Source organism: Pollicipes pollicipes, unplaced genomic scaffold, assembly GCF_011947565.3.
Source record: "Pollicipes pollicipes isolate AB1234 unplaced genomic scaffold, Ppol_2.1 Scaffold_5724;HRSCAF=6776_pilon_pilon_pilon, whole genome shotgun sequence".
In the NCBI taxonomy this organism is placed as follows: domain Eukaryota; kingdom Metazoa; phylum Arthropoda; class Thecostraca; order Pollicipedomorpha; family Pollicipedidae; genus Pollicipes; species Pollicipes pollicipes.
The window spans coordinates 2321118-2336408 of NW_023596746.1; the positions used below are offsets into that span (position 1 = coordinate 2321118).

General features: G+C 50.1%; 1 protein-coding gene across 1 annotated transcript in view; it reads right to left on the reverse strand.

The window, feature by feature from the left end:
* The window catches only part of LOC119102306 (zinc finger protein 646-like), a 17916-nt gene extending 9893 nt beyond the window's left edge, over nucleotides 1-8023 (reverse strand). Inside the window, exons 1-4 of the mRNA XM_037225672.1 lie at nucleotides 7940-8023; nucleotides 4762-5043; nucleotides 3532-3669; nucleotides 2310-2925 (exon numbers count right to left, since the gene is read on the reverse strand). Coding sequence (XP_037081567.1) covers nucleotides 2310-2925; nucleotides 3532-3669; nucleotides 4762-5034 — 1027 coding nt within the window. The 5' untranslated portion in view covers nucleotides 5035-5043; nucleotides 7940-8023. The remainder of the gene's footprint in view (nucleotides 1-2309; nucleotides 2926-3531; nucleotides 3670-4761; nucleotides 5044-7939) is intronic.
* Between the last annotated feature and the right edge of the window lie 7268 nt (nucleotides 8024-15291).

Consider the following 15291-nt stretch of genomic DNA (forward strand, 5'->3'; position numbering starts at 1 on the left):
CATCAACCCAACTCCAGTCACAACAGGTTTGACGAACACCGCCGCACTAGGCCTAACCAGCTGTATTCAGCATGCAAGCCCTTGTCGTCCCAACCCCAGCAGCAGTACTAGGCTGGCGTTTCACACCAGTTCCCGTGTCAGTTGCTCCCCGGCCTGCTCGGTGATAACGAGCCCCCACTGCTTCCCCGCGACTCTGCAAATCGAAGGAGGCCGGCCGGTCGGAGGCTGTTGTGAGCACGCCCAGCCGGCCCGGCGGCACAGCATGCCGTCCCTGCCGTGTCGTGGCGCGGCCTCGCCCGCGCGGTGGAATGCGACCTATCACCGCGGGCGCTGACTGCCGTCCCGTGGCGGATCGTACGGGACGCGTGATAGGTGCGTGTATGCAAGCTACTTATGAGTGGTTTTCACCGCACTAATGTAATGTCGTGCCTGCCTGGGATAGCAGGGGCAGGACGCCGCTGGACTCGGTCCAATACCAAATCGCCGCGTCGCAACACGTCTCTCTCTGACCGAGCTGAGCTGAACCGCTGGACGAAAACATCACAGAGACGAGGGGTCCACTGTCGAGCCCGGCCCGGAACGGAGTCCGCCCAATCTCAGCTACGTCCGACCGTGACGGCCCCCGCAAGCAAGTCATGTCCGAGGACACGCGAGATTCCAACCTTACGGGGCACCTCACGGAGGCCTTCGATCACCCGCCCCATCTTTGACGCGAATGACACACGCGGGCCTGTCTGTAGTCTATTTATTGTCTCATCTACGTGGCGGCAATAACAAATGGCCTAAGCTCCAAAACACGCTTTGTTACCTACGCACATACACTTACACATAATAAGTAAAAAAATAAAGCCAACGTTAAAAAGCGGCCGTAAAAGGTCTAACTGCAGGCAGAAATGCGAATCTTCGAACCAGGGAACGTTTCAGTGAGTTGCTAGGAACAGACACCTCTACCCGCAGCACACACAACACATAACTTGTACATTCATTAGTAGAGAGAAGACGGCACGCCGCCAGCGGCCGCTTCCTGCATCCTGTAGAACCCTGGCGTCTCCCTCCCATGGTGTGCACTGGTCAGGCCCGCTCACTTACGGAGGCAGGCCTGCTGTTCGCCGGCCAGCCGCACGGGCGCGTGGTGAGACAGCGTGGGCGGCGCCCGAGTGGCGCGTGAGCCCGGCACAACGCCAGCCACTGCACAACGCGTACGCCTCGATCCTCCCACCGCGCTGGACGTATTGGTAAGAAATTTGGCAACCAGGTAAGCGCACACTGTGAAGCGTCGATATGCCGCCATACGTAGCGAGGCGTGCGTGGCGGCCGGGCCCACGCTGCGCCCCTGTCCCACCGCAGACCAGTGGGTCGGCAGCACAACTGCGTACACGGCGCAAGCGGCCATCGACGGCGGCCGGCACAGCCCTGCATAGGTATTTGAACTAACATAGCCAAAATTGTACCTGGAGGTCGGTCATGTGACGGTGCGGTTCACACTGAAAACCCAAAAGGAGAAATATGAGCTTGCTTCCATTAAAGGCGGACGGTAGGGGCAGTCTGACTACGTTACCCGCGCTCAAAACGCTCAAAAGCTCAAAAGGAGAGGAACAAATGCGAAGATCGGTGGTTGTAGAAAACGGGCACAACCTAGCTCACAAAATTGACACGACTGGAGTGGAGTCACATAGCTACACTCGTGATTGCAAACGCATCGTGAAATATGCCATACAAACGACCGATCCGAAGCCGAGCATTTGTACAAAAGCCGAGCGCCTGGGAGTGGCGCCTCCCGGCCGGCGGCGGCCACACTCTGCCCGCCAGCCCAGCCTCCAGGTGCCCCGTACACAACTCTCCACACCGCAGCCACCAGCTGCCATCACGCACACCAACCGGGCCTCACTCACACCAGCGCGCGCACAGTCCCGGCCCAGCTTCAGAAGAGGGCCCGGTCCGGCTACCCTCGCGCTCAGTCGGAGGCAGTGGCTGATTGTTCGGAACCTCCACAAAGGGGACCTCGACAATGGTCTGTCACTGATCATGTGCACATTTTGGCATATTGTTCACTGGGGAATGGATCCACATGCCTCCATTTTTCCCTCGCCTAATTTCTTTAAAAGCCCCCATGCTGCCTGTCGATCTACACCAGCCAGGCAGCCCGCAAAGGGACGCACCAACACGTGCACACGCAGCGGCAAGACCGGAACCCACACTGGCACGCACCATCGGCTCACATGGTGGTGATCAGGTCCTTCAGGGTGGGCAGCTTTTTCTCGTGTACGCGGTTGTGCTTCTTGAGGATAGAGGGCTGGGTGAAGCGCTGCCGCACACGTCGCAGCCGAACGGCCGTTCGCCAGAGTGCGTCAGGTGATGGCGCCGCAAGTTGAAGCCGTTGGGGAAGTCGCGGCCGCACACGGAGCAGCGGAACTCCTGTTTCACCGGGTGCGGGTGCGCCTGGCGACAGTGGCGCCGCAGCTCGGTCGGCGTGGTGAACACAAACTCGCAGTGGCGGCACGCGTTGTCGCCCACATCGCTGTGGTACTGCTGCCGGTGTTCGGAGAACAGCGTGAAGCAGGGGAATGTGAGGCCGCAGGGCGCGCACGCCAGCGGCGCCGCCGTCGGCCCCGAGCGGGTGTGCGTCTTCAGGTGGTCCTTCTGGCGGAAGGCGCGCGTGCAGAACTCGCAGCTGAACGGCTTGACGTCGGCGTGCACGGTGCTATGCCGTTTCAGGTTGTACTTGTTGCGAAACTGTTTGTTGCAAATGGGGCAGGTGAGCTCGGCGTGCGGCGACACTTGGCCGCCGGCCGCCGGCTCGTGCAGCTCCACCTCGCACTCCGGCCGCTCGCCGGCCGGGTCGTCCACCGCCGCAGCCGACTCGTCGCCCGGCTCCCGCTTCACCAGCGTCGGTGCCAGCGACACGGGCGGCGGCGGCGGCGGCGGCTGTGGGCGGCAGGCGGCCGTCGGTCACACCACTCGGACGCGCCGCCACGACAGGGCACTGTGCTGCCCAGCCACACCGAGTGGCAACCTCAGCTATATGACGCGGAATGCGGTGCCGGAGGTGGCTGAGAGCGGGCACACAATATTTGGAGCGCGTGCCCAGCGTCAATACACTATGGAGTGCCGCACATATGTAATGTATCAAATGCCTATTGCATGCACCCATTCAACTTCCAGCTTTGAGGAATCTTGAGCATTGGTAGTACTCGGCGGACCATGTAAGGCCTATCAATGAAGTTCCTCTTCATGGCAGTTATTTCAAACTCCAAAACACACACACACACGCAGAGTGACCTCAAACACTATCCCTGTAGCGAGCCGCGACCACCCAGGAAACAGAGATGGACTCTTCTCGCCCAGTCATGTCACACGTGCATTCACGTTGCTCCGCATCTACAGCACCACACAATCGTGTCAAACCTCGCATCGACTTCACGAGGATTTCTCTGACGTCAAACATGACGCAAAAGAAAGATCGCTACGCCCACCGACTTGTAAACGGGCGAGCCTGTGCGCAGCATCCCACGCTCCAGAGGCCTGCCTCACCTGCAGCTGGCCGTACTTCTCTGCCCTGATCTTCATCATGTCGACGAACTTGCGCTTGATCTCCTCTCGGATCTCCAGGATCTTGGTTTCGTAAGAGTCGAGCGTCATGACCACCGCCGAGCACGACATGCAGATGAACTGAGGGAGCACCAGCGAGCGACGTTGAAGTACGACACATGTTGCTGCTCGGGGACCAGGCCATACGCTAGTCCCAATCAGCTGATAAAAGGAGAAACACGAAAGGCGGCGAGTCTCACATCTATGTTGATGCTTCATTTTACGACGCACACGTTGAATTGGTGATGTGGGGTTCCTGGGAGATGTTCTATACAGATCAATGATGGCTAAATGACAGAAAACAAGCATCATAGCATACAACTCATCCCATTATGCATGTGTGCGAGGCAAACATAAAACGAAAAGAAAACACTGACACACGGAAAACACATTACAAACACAGATGGTGATATCATACCTGCGATGTATTTTTCGATCAAACCGTTAGATAAGAGCAGCCTGCACACATTTCAACGATCACCGCATATATCACAAGCTACAAAACAGTGTTGAAGGACTATAATCGTGTAGACAGTATGCATGGTTCATACAGCGATGCGATTGTGCATTGGTGCGCGCCATCTGCAGACGCGGGGCGGGACTCTCTCGCACCGTATGTACATCTGGCGCCACCTAGCGCCGCCAAGCGAGTTCTCAGGTTACAGTAACACCCAACACTTTCCCAGGCCATTATACCCAGAGCTTATCCCAGATCATTGTACCCAGAGCTTGTCCCAGACCATTGTATCCAGAACTTGTCCCAGACCATTGTACCCAGAGTTTATTCCAGACCGCTTACCACGCAGAAATTAGTCATAAAAGGGTAAAGATAACACATCCAATTGGTAGCAGTAGCTACAGAACGAAAATAAACACAAGCAATGATACAAAACTCCAAATATCAACCCATTCTGAGAACACGAACTTGCCACAAAAGGAATGATAAAAACTGCCTTTCTAAATGCTTTCCCTTCCATGAAAAATATAACATGCAGACAGCCATCCACCCACCATGTGCATAAAAAACTTAAGGCATCTGCTAGTGCCCACTCTTTCACGTATTGATCTATCAGGGGTAGACAGTCGCGTAAACTCAAGTGTAGCGTGGACCAAGAAGGACCGTGTGAAGCGACGTGCAGGCGAGCCCCTCCCCCATCCCGCCCGAGCCCGCACCTTCATCTGCCAGTGGTGTGCGGCCGCATGGACCGAGGTGCCGCAGCCAGGGTGCACCACCGTGTCCAGCTTCTCGGCCAACGTCTCCTGCGTGCTCGGCAGCCGGAAGCCGTTGATGTCGACGCCGGTGGGCGGCTCGGTCGAGCTGGTGATGTACGAGTCGCAGAGGATGCAGCGCGAGTCGGGACTGCTGACGTGCGGCGACAGCGACTCGGCGTAGGCCATGCAGCCGGCCGTGCCGCCGTGCGACAGGTAGCTGCCCAGCTCCTCCATGCCCACTGCCTGGGGCAGAGGTGGCTGCGTCACACAGGTGGACCACAGAGGGGCTGTTAGTGCTGGTCCTGTAGACTTTGGAAAACGTCACAAATTGAGTTCTGGACAACTCTGAGATTCGCCAAGAATGAACCAGCCAACACAGATGGGTGGCTCCCATATAAATGCCCTCAGATGGGTTTGTCAATGCTGCCCTGCTGTCATGCCTGCTGTCCCAGCCAAAGGCAGCCTTCTTCACATTCATATGTGCAATGGCTGTTAAGAATCCAGCCAAGAGTATACACAATACACTTTCCTACAATGCAGCCATATACACATGCAGGTGTGATGAATGTGATAACTTTAATAGGCATTTGTTTCAAAATGATGCCACTCTAAGCTGACATGTGTAGAGACATTGATGAATGCAATGAGTTTAATAGACATTTGTTTCAAAATGACACCACTCTAAGCTGAAGTGTTTGTCAAGCCCACACAAGCAGTCAGTAGCTCTAACATACTAACTGCCACAACACAGGTCTCTCAATACCAGCCACCACAGCACAGGTCCCTCGATACCAGTTGCCACGCCACAAGTCTCTCAATACCAGCCTCCACACCATAGGTCTCTTAATACCAGCTGCCACAGCACAGGTCTCTCAATACCAGCTGCCACAACACAGGTCTCTGAATACCAGCTGCCACAGCACAGGTTTTCAATACCAGCTGCCACAGTACAAGTCCTTAATATCAGCTGCCACACACCGGTCTCTCAATACCAGCCTCCACGCCACAGGTCTATGAATACCAGCTGCACAGCACAGGTCTCTCAATACCAGCTACCACAGCACAGGTCTCTCAATACCAGCTGCCACAACACAGGTCTCTGAATAACAGCCACAACAGCTCAGGTCTCTGAATACCAGCTGCCACAACACAGGCCTCTCAGACACCTGGGTACACCTGACAAAAACATGGCCTAAATTGCAGGGAGGAGGGGCAGAGATTGCTCTAACTCTTTGCACCTGGTGTAATTGAGATAGCCCTTAAAGCCTTATTAACCATACAACAACTAGGAGAATAGAGAGATAGATGTATCATTGCAATGTTCATTTGTTTTGCACCATGACTTCAACTATCATTTCCCATCACCATTTTGTTGTGATACAATGAACAACCAGTGGAATATGTGATCCCTTTCAGCCTGAAGTCTGCAGCAGCAAGACATTTCTGCTTTGTGCTGATTGTTTCCTGTCAAGATTGCAACAATAGCATGATTAAGCATTGTCACTCCAGACAGTGACTAAGAGATATAGAAGTAATATTATTATGCCAAAGTCCCATAAATTTTAAATATGTCAGCAACATGTCTGTTTCTTGTACCAATGACAGTGTTGCCTGAAATTACAGCTTAAAATACATATTTTCTGCAGTATACCATAATCATCAGGACCTTCCATCAGAAACACATTTCAAACCAATCTAAGCCACTATCTACAGTGGGCCATCCTCTCCTTGACTAAGTCTCTTTGGTTTTGCAGTTTAACTCCTAATTTTAGTGTGCATCATTGCATGCTAGTTGCTAGTACCTAGGAACAAACATCATGAAGGCAATACATCAATTAATAAAACAGTAGTATTCCTGTGGGGTACCAACCCTGCGGGGAGAGGAGATGCACCCAAGTTATATCTGATCTTAACAGAAGTCCCTACATTTGTATGGGATTTTGAGCTGGGAGTTATTTGAAGATCATTATCTGTATGCCACAGTCCTGCCCTTGCAAAGACCCAAAACCCTCTAATTTCCAGCCATTCAGATCTGGCATCCACACATAATGGATATCATTTGGCTCTCAAATAATGTGGAGCAGGATGTGCAAGCTTCAATCACAAAGCACATGCTATTCTTCATGAGATGCTAAGCATGGTTTCTTCATTTGCTATTCATTACAGAAATTAGACTTGAGCTCAAATTATTGATGAAAAATGCAATAACCAAGGATGTGAACACAAGTACACATCTTAAACTTAGGGATAAATATGCAAGAACACTATGAGAAAGAGACAAAACACTGCCACACAACAATATTTGGCTTGGCAAACACTTGTAAGCTTCTGCTGCCACCTCTTAACCAGTCTGACATATTAAGTAGCAATTTTGCACAGCTTGTTTGGCCACACCTCAACATCTTACAATAATTCCATGACAATAAAAAGCAACAAAACATCATAACATAAGGGGAATATTTACTAAAAAGAAATCCTTTGTTGTCTAGAGCAGTCTTTCTCATTTAAAAGTACATCAGTAGTAATAAATGAGTTAATTTCATACATCTGATGCTTGTTTTAATATCTTGTGCTTTGTGATGTTTTGTGGCCCAAATTGTATTGCCCTTTGTATTGATGTATTGCCTTCATAATGTTCATTCCAATGTACTACCATCCAATGATGCACACTAAAATTAGGAATTCTACTGCAAAACCAAGGAGACTGATTCAAGGAGAGGATGGCCTGCTGTAGATGGTGGCTTAGATTGATTTGAAACACATTTCTGATACAGGGTCCTGATGATTATGTTATACAGCAGGAAATGTGTATTTTAGGCTGTAATTTCAGGTGATGCTGTCAGGACATCATTTAACAACAAATCCACATTAGCAGTGAGCAGATATCACAAATAGGCAATAGTCAATCACAGGTGTCAAAATCTATCAATGTGAGCACAGCAGTAAATGTGCATAGGAATACACATATTCGGTCGAAAGGTACAGTACCCATAGCACGCATTTACAATAACACATTCAGCACGCCACCGCGATAGACCGCACAGGCAGACCGGCGATGATTATTTCGCGCTGCGTTCCCCACCAGGACAAAATTCACCCCTCCGAACGTGAAAAACGAGCCCATCCAGAGTATGATTACCTTGTTACATTCTGTGGGGAGAAATCATGACAAATAATACGTTTAAAGCACCGTCACAACCACACACTAGGCGACCACACAGGGCACAAGGCTCGCTTGGAGAGTGCATTAACCTCCATACAAAACATTTAGACAGACATTGCGCACATCGAACTATGTCAAAAGCAGTCAACTACTAAACTCATAAAATTGGCTTAAAACGTCTAAACGTCAGCATTGGTACGGCAGAAAATTTTAATTCGCTTCCTTCACACACTGATTGTGCTTAATGCTTGCAGTTTAGTATTTAAATACTTCAAGTATCGTATTTTTCAACGTAAATACAAGCTGAACGTTTTGTTCATTGAAAATGAAGTTGCTGGTGCGCCAACTAGGGCTGAGCCCCGGACACGGGGCCAGACTCCGTATCGAACCCCGAAAATTGGCGTCTCTCTTGAAAGTAACATGGAGTGGAAAAGGTCCTTCAAAAGCGTAAGTGAAGTCAAATTCATTAGCCCCAAATGGTAGACGAACGGTGGAGGATGAAAGATAGATGGTTCTCAGGACGCGGTAGAAGGGCACGCATCAATACTCACTACCAATGAGATTGGCGAAACCGAGGGGCTTGGAAAGCCTAACCCTTAGCCCAGGCTCTCTAAGCCTAATGAGAAGGCTGACCTCACGTTGAATGGGAAGGGTTTCCAAGCCACAGTGGAGCAGTGCCAGGGGCCGGGATTGCTGGCTTAAAATGGCCATAGAAAAAGCCAGGACAGGCATGTTTTAACGAGGAAACGACCATTTCACGCGATCACGACCATTTGATTGAAGGTCGGTGTAGCCGTTAGCAGTGGCGTGAGAGCAATTTTGAAGTAAGGGACAAGACAACTCCGTGAGTAAGAACCTATAAAGGTAAGCAAAGTGAACCGCCAACTAATCTCTGGTATGCGCGTTCCGTACTCTTGGTCCGTGAAGTTCAAGGAACTGCAAGTATGCATGCAACTGCAATTTACCACAAGGCCTCGGATAAGGAATTTTCAATGATAGGGGCGATGAAAATCCCACAGGCTACACTCCAGGACGATTTTTTGGAAAACCAAAGCCACCGGTGATATATATTTCCGATCAGATTTGTGGCACTCAGTTTTCTTCTTGACTGGCCTCTGATAAGGCAATTATAATTTAAATGAAATGAATTTAATAGCAAAAAAATGAGCATGAACGAGCGTAAAGTAACTGTTGCAGTATCTAACAACAATGGCAGCTCCTAACTTCGGTCGAATGCGCAGTGTGTTTTCTTCATGCGTCGTAGCTCAGCTGAAGTTAATAAAATTCGTCCAAATTTCGAGATGGAGGTTCTTAGTCAAGTTGAAAAGATGACTGTTTTTTGTACGCCATATGAAACAATTACAGCTCCAGGTTTCCCCTGCTTGGCTTGCTTACTTTACAACGAGGCACGGGAAGCGGTTCTTCTGCCACAATTGCTCGTATTTTGAGATATAACCTTAGGGTCGTCGCACCTTTAGGGTATATTTCAAAAACATACTCTTGTGAAACATCAGGACCAGTTGCGTCTTATAATACCACGGGGTAGTGTCGCTGCAGCACCATTAAGACATAACAAAGATATCAATCTTAATCATGTTTTAGTCCAAATGAAGTTGTCAACGCTTTGTAACAGCAATACGCTTCAACCCTGCAGTCGCACCCACTGTCCTCATGACAACCGCCGTGGCCACTCTTCTGGTGCAAATAAAAGAACGTTGGTGATGGATCCAGCGGGCGGCCAGGGTCTGTTACCGAGAAGTGCATCGGCTAAAATTTGAACTAGGGCGGCAAAATGGGCCATGTGATACTCCCAGTCACAAAACTAAAGTCTGCCTTAAAACCGTGACAAGCGCAATGCCTTTTTCTTTTTCTTTCCTTTTTCAGACCAAAAGATTCGCCTAAAAACCTTCAGCTGGCGCGGGCAGCAGACGGGCCACTGGGTGGCGTTGCCAGGCCGGGTGTCCGCCGCCGGCCGAGACGGCTATATGTGTGGACTGGAGTGGCGGCGGGCGCCTGGCCCGTGTCGGCTGACGGATCGGGCGAGTGGGCGGTGTGTCGTGGGTTCCCTGGCGGCGATGACCATATCTTGTTATTGTTAGGAGAGGCGCTCAGATTTAAGCGTTCCGCTTATGCGCAAATCCACTCATATCATGTACTGCTTAATGTCCATAATCAAAAATAAACATCAAGTCAAATAAAAAACTTTGCGGGAGCTGAAAATAGCGTGGAGGCCGTTTTTTACGCTTTTACGATCTTTTATTGGAAACGTATCGTTGAATTCGGGTAACAGTAGCCTCATGTTCGCTTATGCTTTGTCCAAACAAAGCATTTATTACACAAACGTTTTTACTAATTCGTGTGTTGCAATCATTTAAGAACATGCATAATGGACGAGCGCGGCAAATGAACTGTCTTACTTTCATACTGGTGAACAGGGAATCCATTGATATTTCTTCCGCAGCAGCGACTACTTCAAATCGAAATCCTGACCTTTTCGAAGGATTTCGAGAAAACCAGAATGAGTGCTCAAATTGTACGCGTCTGATCTAACAATAAGTGAAAACTACAAAAAGGTGACATATTCCCTCTAACCATGAACAAAACAGACCGCTACAACCACCTGTGAAATACTTTCATCTTGTAGCTGTGTTCGAAGAAGTGTTTCAGCGGGAGCTGACAGCTAATTAAGAATGACAACTTACGAAGGTACGGTTCTCACGTGTGTTTTATTTGTCATCAGAGGTTAAATTGAGATGAAGCACACTCAATTGACATGGATTATCATGCAAACTTTAGATTTCCCTGCAAAGGATTGGATCGGATAATTTGACGCATGTGAAAAAGGACGCAAAGTGCGTGATTGCATCTACAAACATGTGATTTAGCTCGACTGGATTCTGACAATTAAATACATTTGGGTCGGCTGGCACGTCACGCAAAATTGCAGAATATGACCGCATTCGCTGTTTTCCGAGCACATTTGTTTTCTCCGCCATGTAGAGAAGATGAATAGATTTCGACCAGAAAAAAACACCAGCGACAGCGGCAAAAACAAACCAAATTTTGACGGACAAAGCTTCCTGTCTTGCATACCTAACGTGTTTTACGCGCTTACGCCCTCCTTCTCTGGTTAACGAAGTCGAAAACTTTGAACAGCGCCTCTAAAACCCATAGCGCCCGTTCAAAGGTTTGTCCCCGCCTGCTCACACCACCTCAGGAAATTCGGGGCGCCCGCCTGCCGGTGTGACATGTTCATGCATCGAGATGGAGTCGCCCGCCCGCTGATTCAGCCGCTGCCCTGCAGTGTGTTGGCAGAGCTGCGTCGCGTCGGCTGCGACCAGGGGTCACATCTGCGACTGCTGCGGTCACGTCGGCGAGGACCAGGGGTCACATCTGTGACCTCTGGGGTCGCATCGGCTGCGACCAGGGGTCACACCTGTGACCGCTGGGGTCGTGTCGGCTGTGGCCAAGGGTCACATCTGTGACTGCTGCGGTCACGTCGGCGAGGACCAGGGGTCACGCCTGTGACTGTTGGGGTCGCGTCGACGGCGACCAGGGGTCACATCTGTGACTGCGTCTTCGCACTATGGCGCGAGCGGCGTCGCCCAGCTCCTGATGTGACGTCATAGCCAGCCAGTGTTTGCTGCCTCAGTCTTATCTGTCGCCTCGACCTGACAAGACTGAGGGCGGGGCGCCAGGGTGTAGATCGCCGCCCCCGGAGTGGAGATCAAGCAGATCGTCACCTGTAACGCGTGCTGTGTGATACAGAGGTGCAGATCGCCGCCCCCGGAGTGAAGATCAAGCAGATCGTCACCTGTAACGCGTGCTGTGTGATACAGAGGTGCCGATCGCCGCACCCGGAGTGAAGATCAAGCAGATCGTCACCTGTAACGCGTGCTGTGTGATACAGAGGTGCAGATCGCCGCCCCCGGAGTGAAGATCAAGCAGATCGTCACCTGTAACGCGTGCTGTGTGGTGCAGAGGCGCAGATCGCCGCCCCCGGAGTGAAAATCAAGCAGATCGTCACCTGTAACGCGTGCTGTGTGGTGCAGAGGCGCAGATCGCCGCCCCGGAGTGAAAATCAAGCAGATCGTCACCTGTAACGCGTGCTGTGTGGTGCAGAGGCGCATATCGCCGCCCCCGGAGTGAAAATCAAGCAGATCGTCACCTGTAACGCGTGCTGTGTGGTGCAGAGACGCAGATCGCCGCCCCCCGGGGTGGAGATCAAGCACATCGTCACCTGTAACGCGTGCTGTGTGGTACAGAGGTGCAGATCGCCGCCCCCGGAGTGAAGATCAGCAGATCGTCACCTGTAACGCGTGCTGTGTGATACAGAGGTGCAGATCGCCGCCCCCGGAGTGAAGATCAAGCAGATCGTCACCTGTAACGCGTGCTGTGTGATACAGAGGTGCAGATAGCCGCGCCCGGAGTGAAGATCAAGCAGATCGTCACCTGTAACGCGTGCTGTGTGATACAGAGGTGCAGATCGCCGCCCCCGGAGTGAAGATCAAGCAGATCGTCCACCTGTAACGCGTGCTGTGTGGTACAGAGGTGCAGACCGCCGCCCCCCGGGGTGAAGATCAAGCAGATCGTCGCCCGTAAGGTGTGCTGTGTGGTACAGAGGTGCAGACCGCCGCCCGCCGGAGTGAAGATCAAGCAGATCGTCGTCTGTAAGGCGTGCTGTGTGGTACAGAGGTGCAGATCAGCCGCCAACCGAACCGGACCATCCCTGCCAGCTGTACTGGTAGTCGGACGTGACCAACAGGTAGCGTATGCCGCCGAGTGCGGCGTAATGCGGATAGTTATGTATGTCCGTCTAATGCAGAAACCCTGATGACTGGCGCATCAACGCCCGAACAAACGCAGTCTGCAAACTGATTTTGCGTTTTTTTCCTATTTCGGTTTTTTCTACCTACAGATCATGGGCGACATGCATGGTAAGATTAAACAAATATGATGAGGCATGGTGTCATGCTTGTCTACAACATATGCATGATGTGAATACACATCGTGGGAAACATCGGTTTCCCTTCCTGCCGCATAATCATCGCTGGCGTCCAGTATTTTGAACCATTATAAACTTATTTGTGCGTTAAAAGTTGAGAGCCCAAATTAATCAAAAGGTCAGATAGCTGTGCTAGTGTGTGCGCAATATCCACGATTCTTTAGCAGGAGCTTGGATGGAGGAGGGCGTCAAGTTGACTCCCCCGGAAAAGTCTCCAAAATCATTATTGACTCGTGGGGCGCAGCCATACCAAACTTCAAATAGCTGAGGGCAACTGAAAGCAAACATTTTAGTCCAAGCAATCAGCGCACCTTATATAACTTCTCAGACAATTAGGCAACTGTATTAAAAAATACGACCAATTCCATAGACCTTGAGTCAGATATAAAGGTCAGACCGAGGTTTTCTTTTGCTTTTTTGCCGGAGAACTTGCTTTATGAGGTGATGTTTTAAGCTAATTTCGACTTTCGTGATTACTGGGACGTAAACAAACATCTTATTTCGACTTCTCGAAGGTCAGAGAAGGTCACGTACCAAAAATGCCGCAGATCGAATGTGTGCTTTTTGGAACATGCCGCCTAGCGTAGTCATTGACACTTATTGACATTCCAAAATCAAAACAATTTCGGAGCTTTTTAGCCCCCATGACATTCTAAGCGTTAGACTTGTCACTGACCTAAAATGAACACCAGTGGTCTTCTGCCAACAACAGGCATCTATTTTTAAGGCGGTCACATCAAGAGGTATGGAGGCGCAATATTTTTTATAGATACCAATCTCGAGTTTGTGCTTGTTTGACATTGTTTGACCCGACGGTCATGGCTTAGGAACCTCACATCTTTCGACATGTGATTTCACGTGCAGACTAATCCACCTTGTGTTTTTCGTGCTTCTAAATTTCTTAGTTTTCGAGGTATCATGAGGGTGTGTTGAAAATGACCCCCACCAGAGCGCGTTGCATTTAATCAACCACCCGGAAAGTGACATGTGTAGATGTCGAGAGAGCTACTGCTCTGTGTGTAATTCCACATTTTCAGAATGAAATAAGAAGAGATACTTAAACGTTTCTCAACTTGCGAACTGTACTCACAAGAGGCATGTTTCTTCATGTTATTTCAAGATTGTCAATTTGTATTTGTTTCCATGGGAGATGCACCATAGACGTTTGCGTGGTATAGGCCACACCACTAGCGCCCTTTCCCCGCTTCATGCAGAATTTCAAACCAACTTTAGGACTTCGTATAGCTTACTGTCATATATTGCCGTGTTAACAGCGCTACGACCGAACGCTCCAATCCCACTTCTGCGCTGGCCCAAACAGATCAAGCAAAATAGGCGTGAAGGGAACGTCTGTTGCCTAGCTGTACACACATTCATCTGGTTAAATGCACTCTTTGTAAGCCGTGACACTGATTTCAGCACACCACTCTCACCGATGAACAGAAAAATTATCTATAAGCGCAAATAACAGTGCAGTTCCTTTGGTCTGATTTATACAGGAATTCAGACTGACTTAGGCGGACGCGGATACCCCGTGTAACTCAACCTGGCGCATTGGCGTCACAAAGATGAGGTTCCCGCGGTGACGTCAAAGAGGCCTAGTCGCCAGGCGGTGAATTTAAGCTAACCTGGAAACTCCCGCTGCGCAGAGCACAATTTCGGATTCTTTTGGGAATGTCGCTGCGTCCCAAAATGTCAATCTGCATACTCTGCACGTGCATCTGCATGACACATCTCCAACCACTCGGATCTTCAGTTAACTGCTGTTATCGAGTGAACCAGCCGTTGCAAGGCATTGCTCGTAGGCCACTGAACCGGAATCGCCGAAGTTTCATGCTGATTATGTTAAGTATACTTTTTAATCAGTATATAAGTCTGAAATGATATGTATGTGTGCAATACCCGGTGGCTACATGCTAATCCTCATGCAAGAAGCTCTTCTTAGCTCAAAATAAGACAGTAGTAAAAGTCTTATTCCTCGGAGAAAACCAAGAGCATGGAGATATAGATGGGTTGATATCTCGGCAACATGCCTGTATCGCAACAATAGCGGAAGTGAATATTTATTTCCGCTAGTTTTTCTCCGAGGAATAAGGCCATTACTACTGCTTTTCTAAGTAAAAATGCTCCTCGCAAATGCGCTGAACAACTTACGTAACTTCTCAGCTCGAGACAAAGATAATGGATTGATGTTGTCCACATATGTGACTGGGTAGCTTCTCCCAGGGCCTCCTCAACTGCTATGGGAAGAGACTTTCTTCACAGGAGAAAGCGAAGTGTTCATCTGACGAAGAAATGAGCATTACCACACCTACAAAGAGTG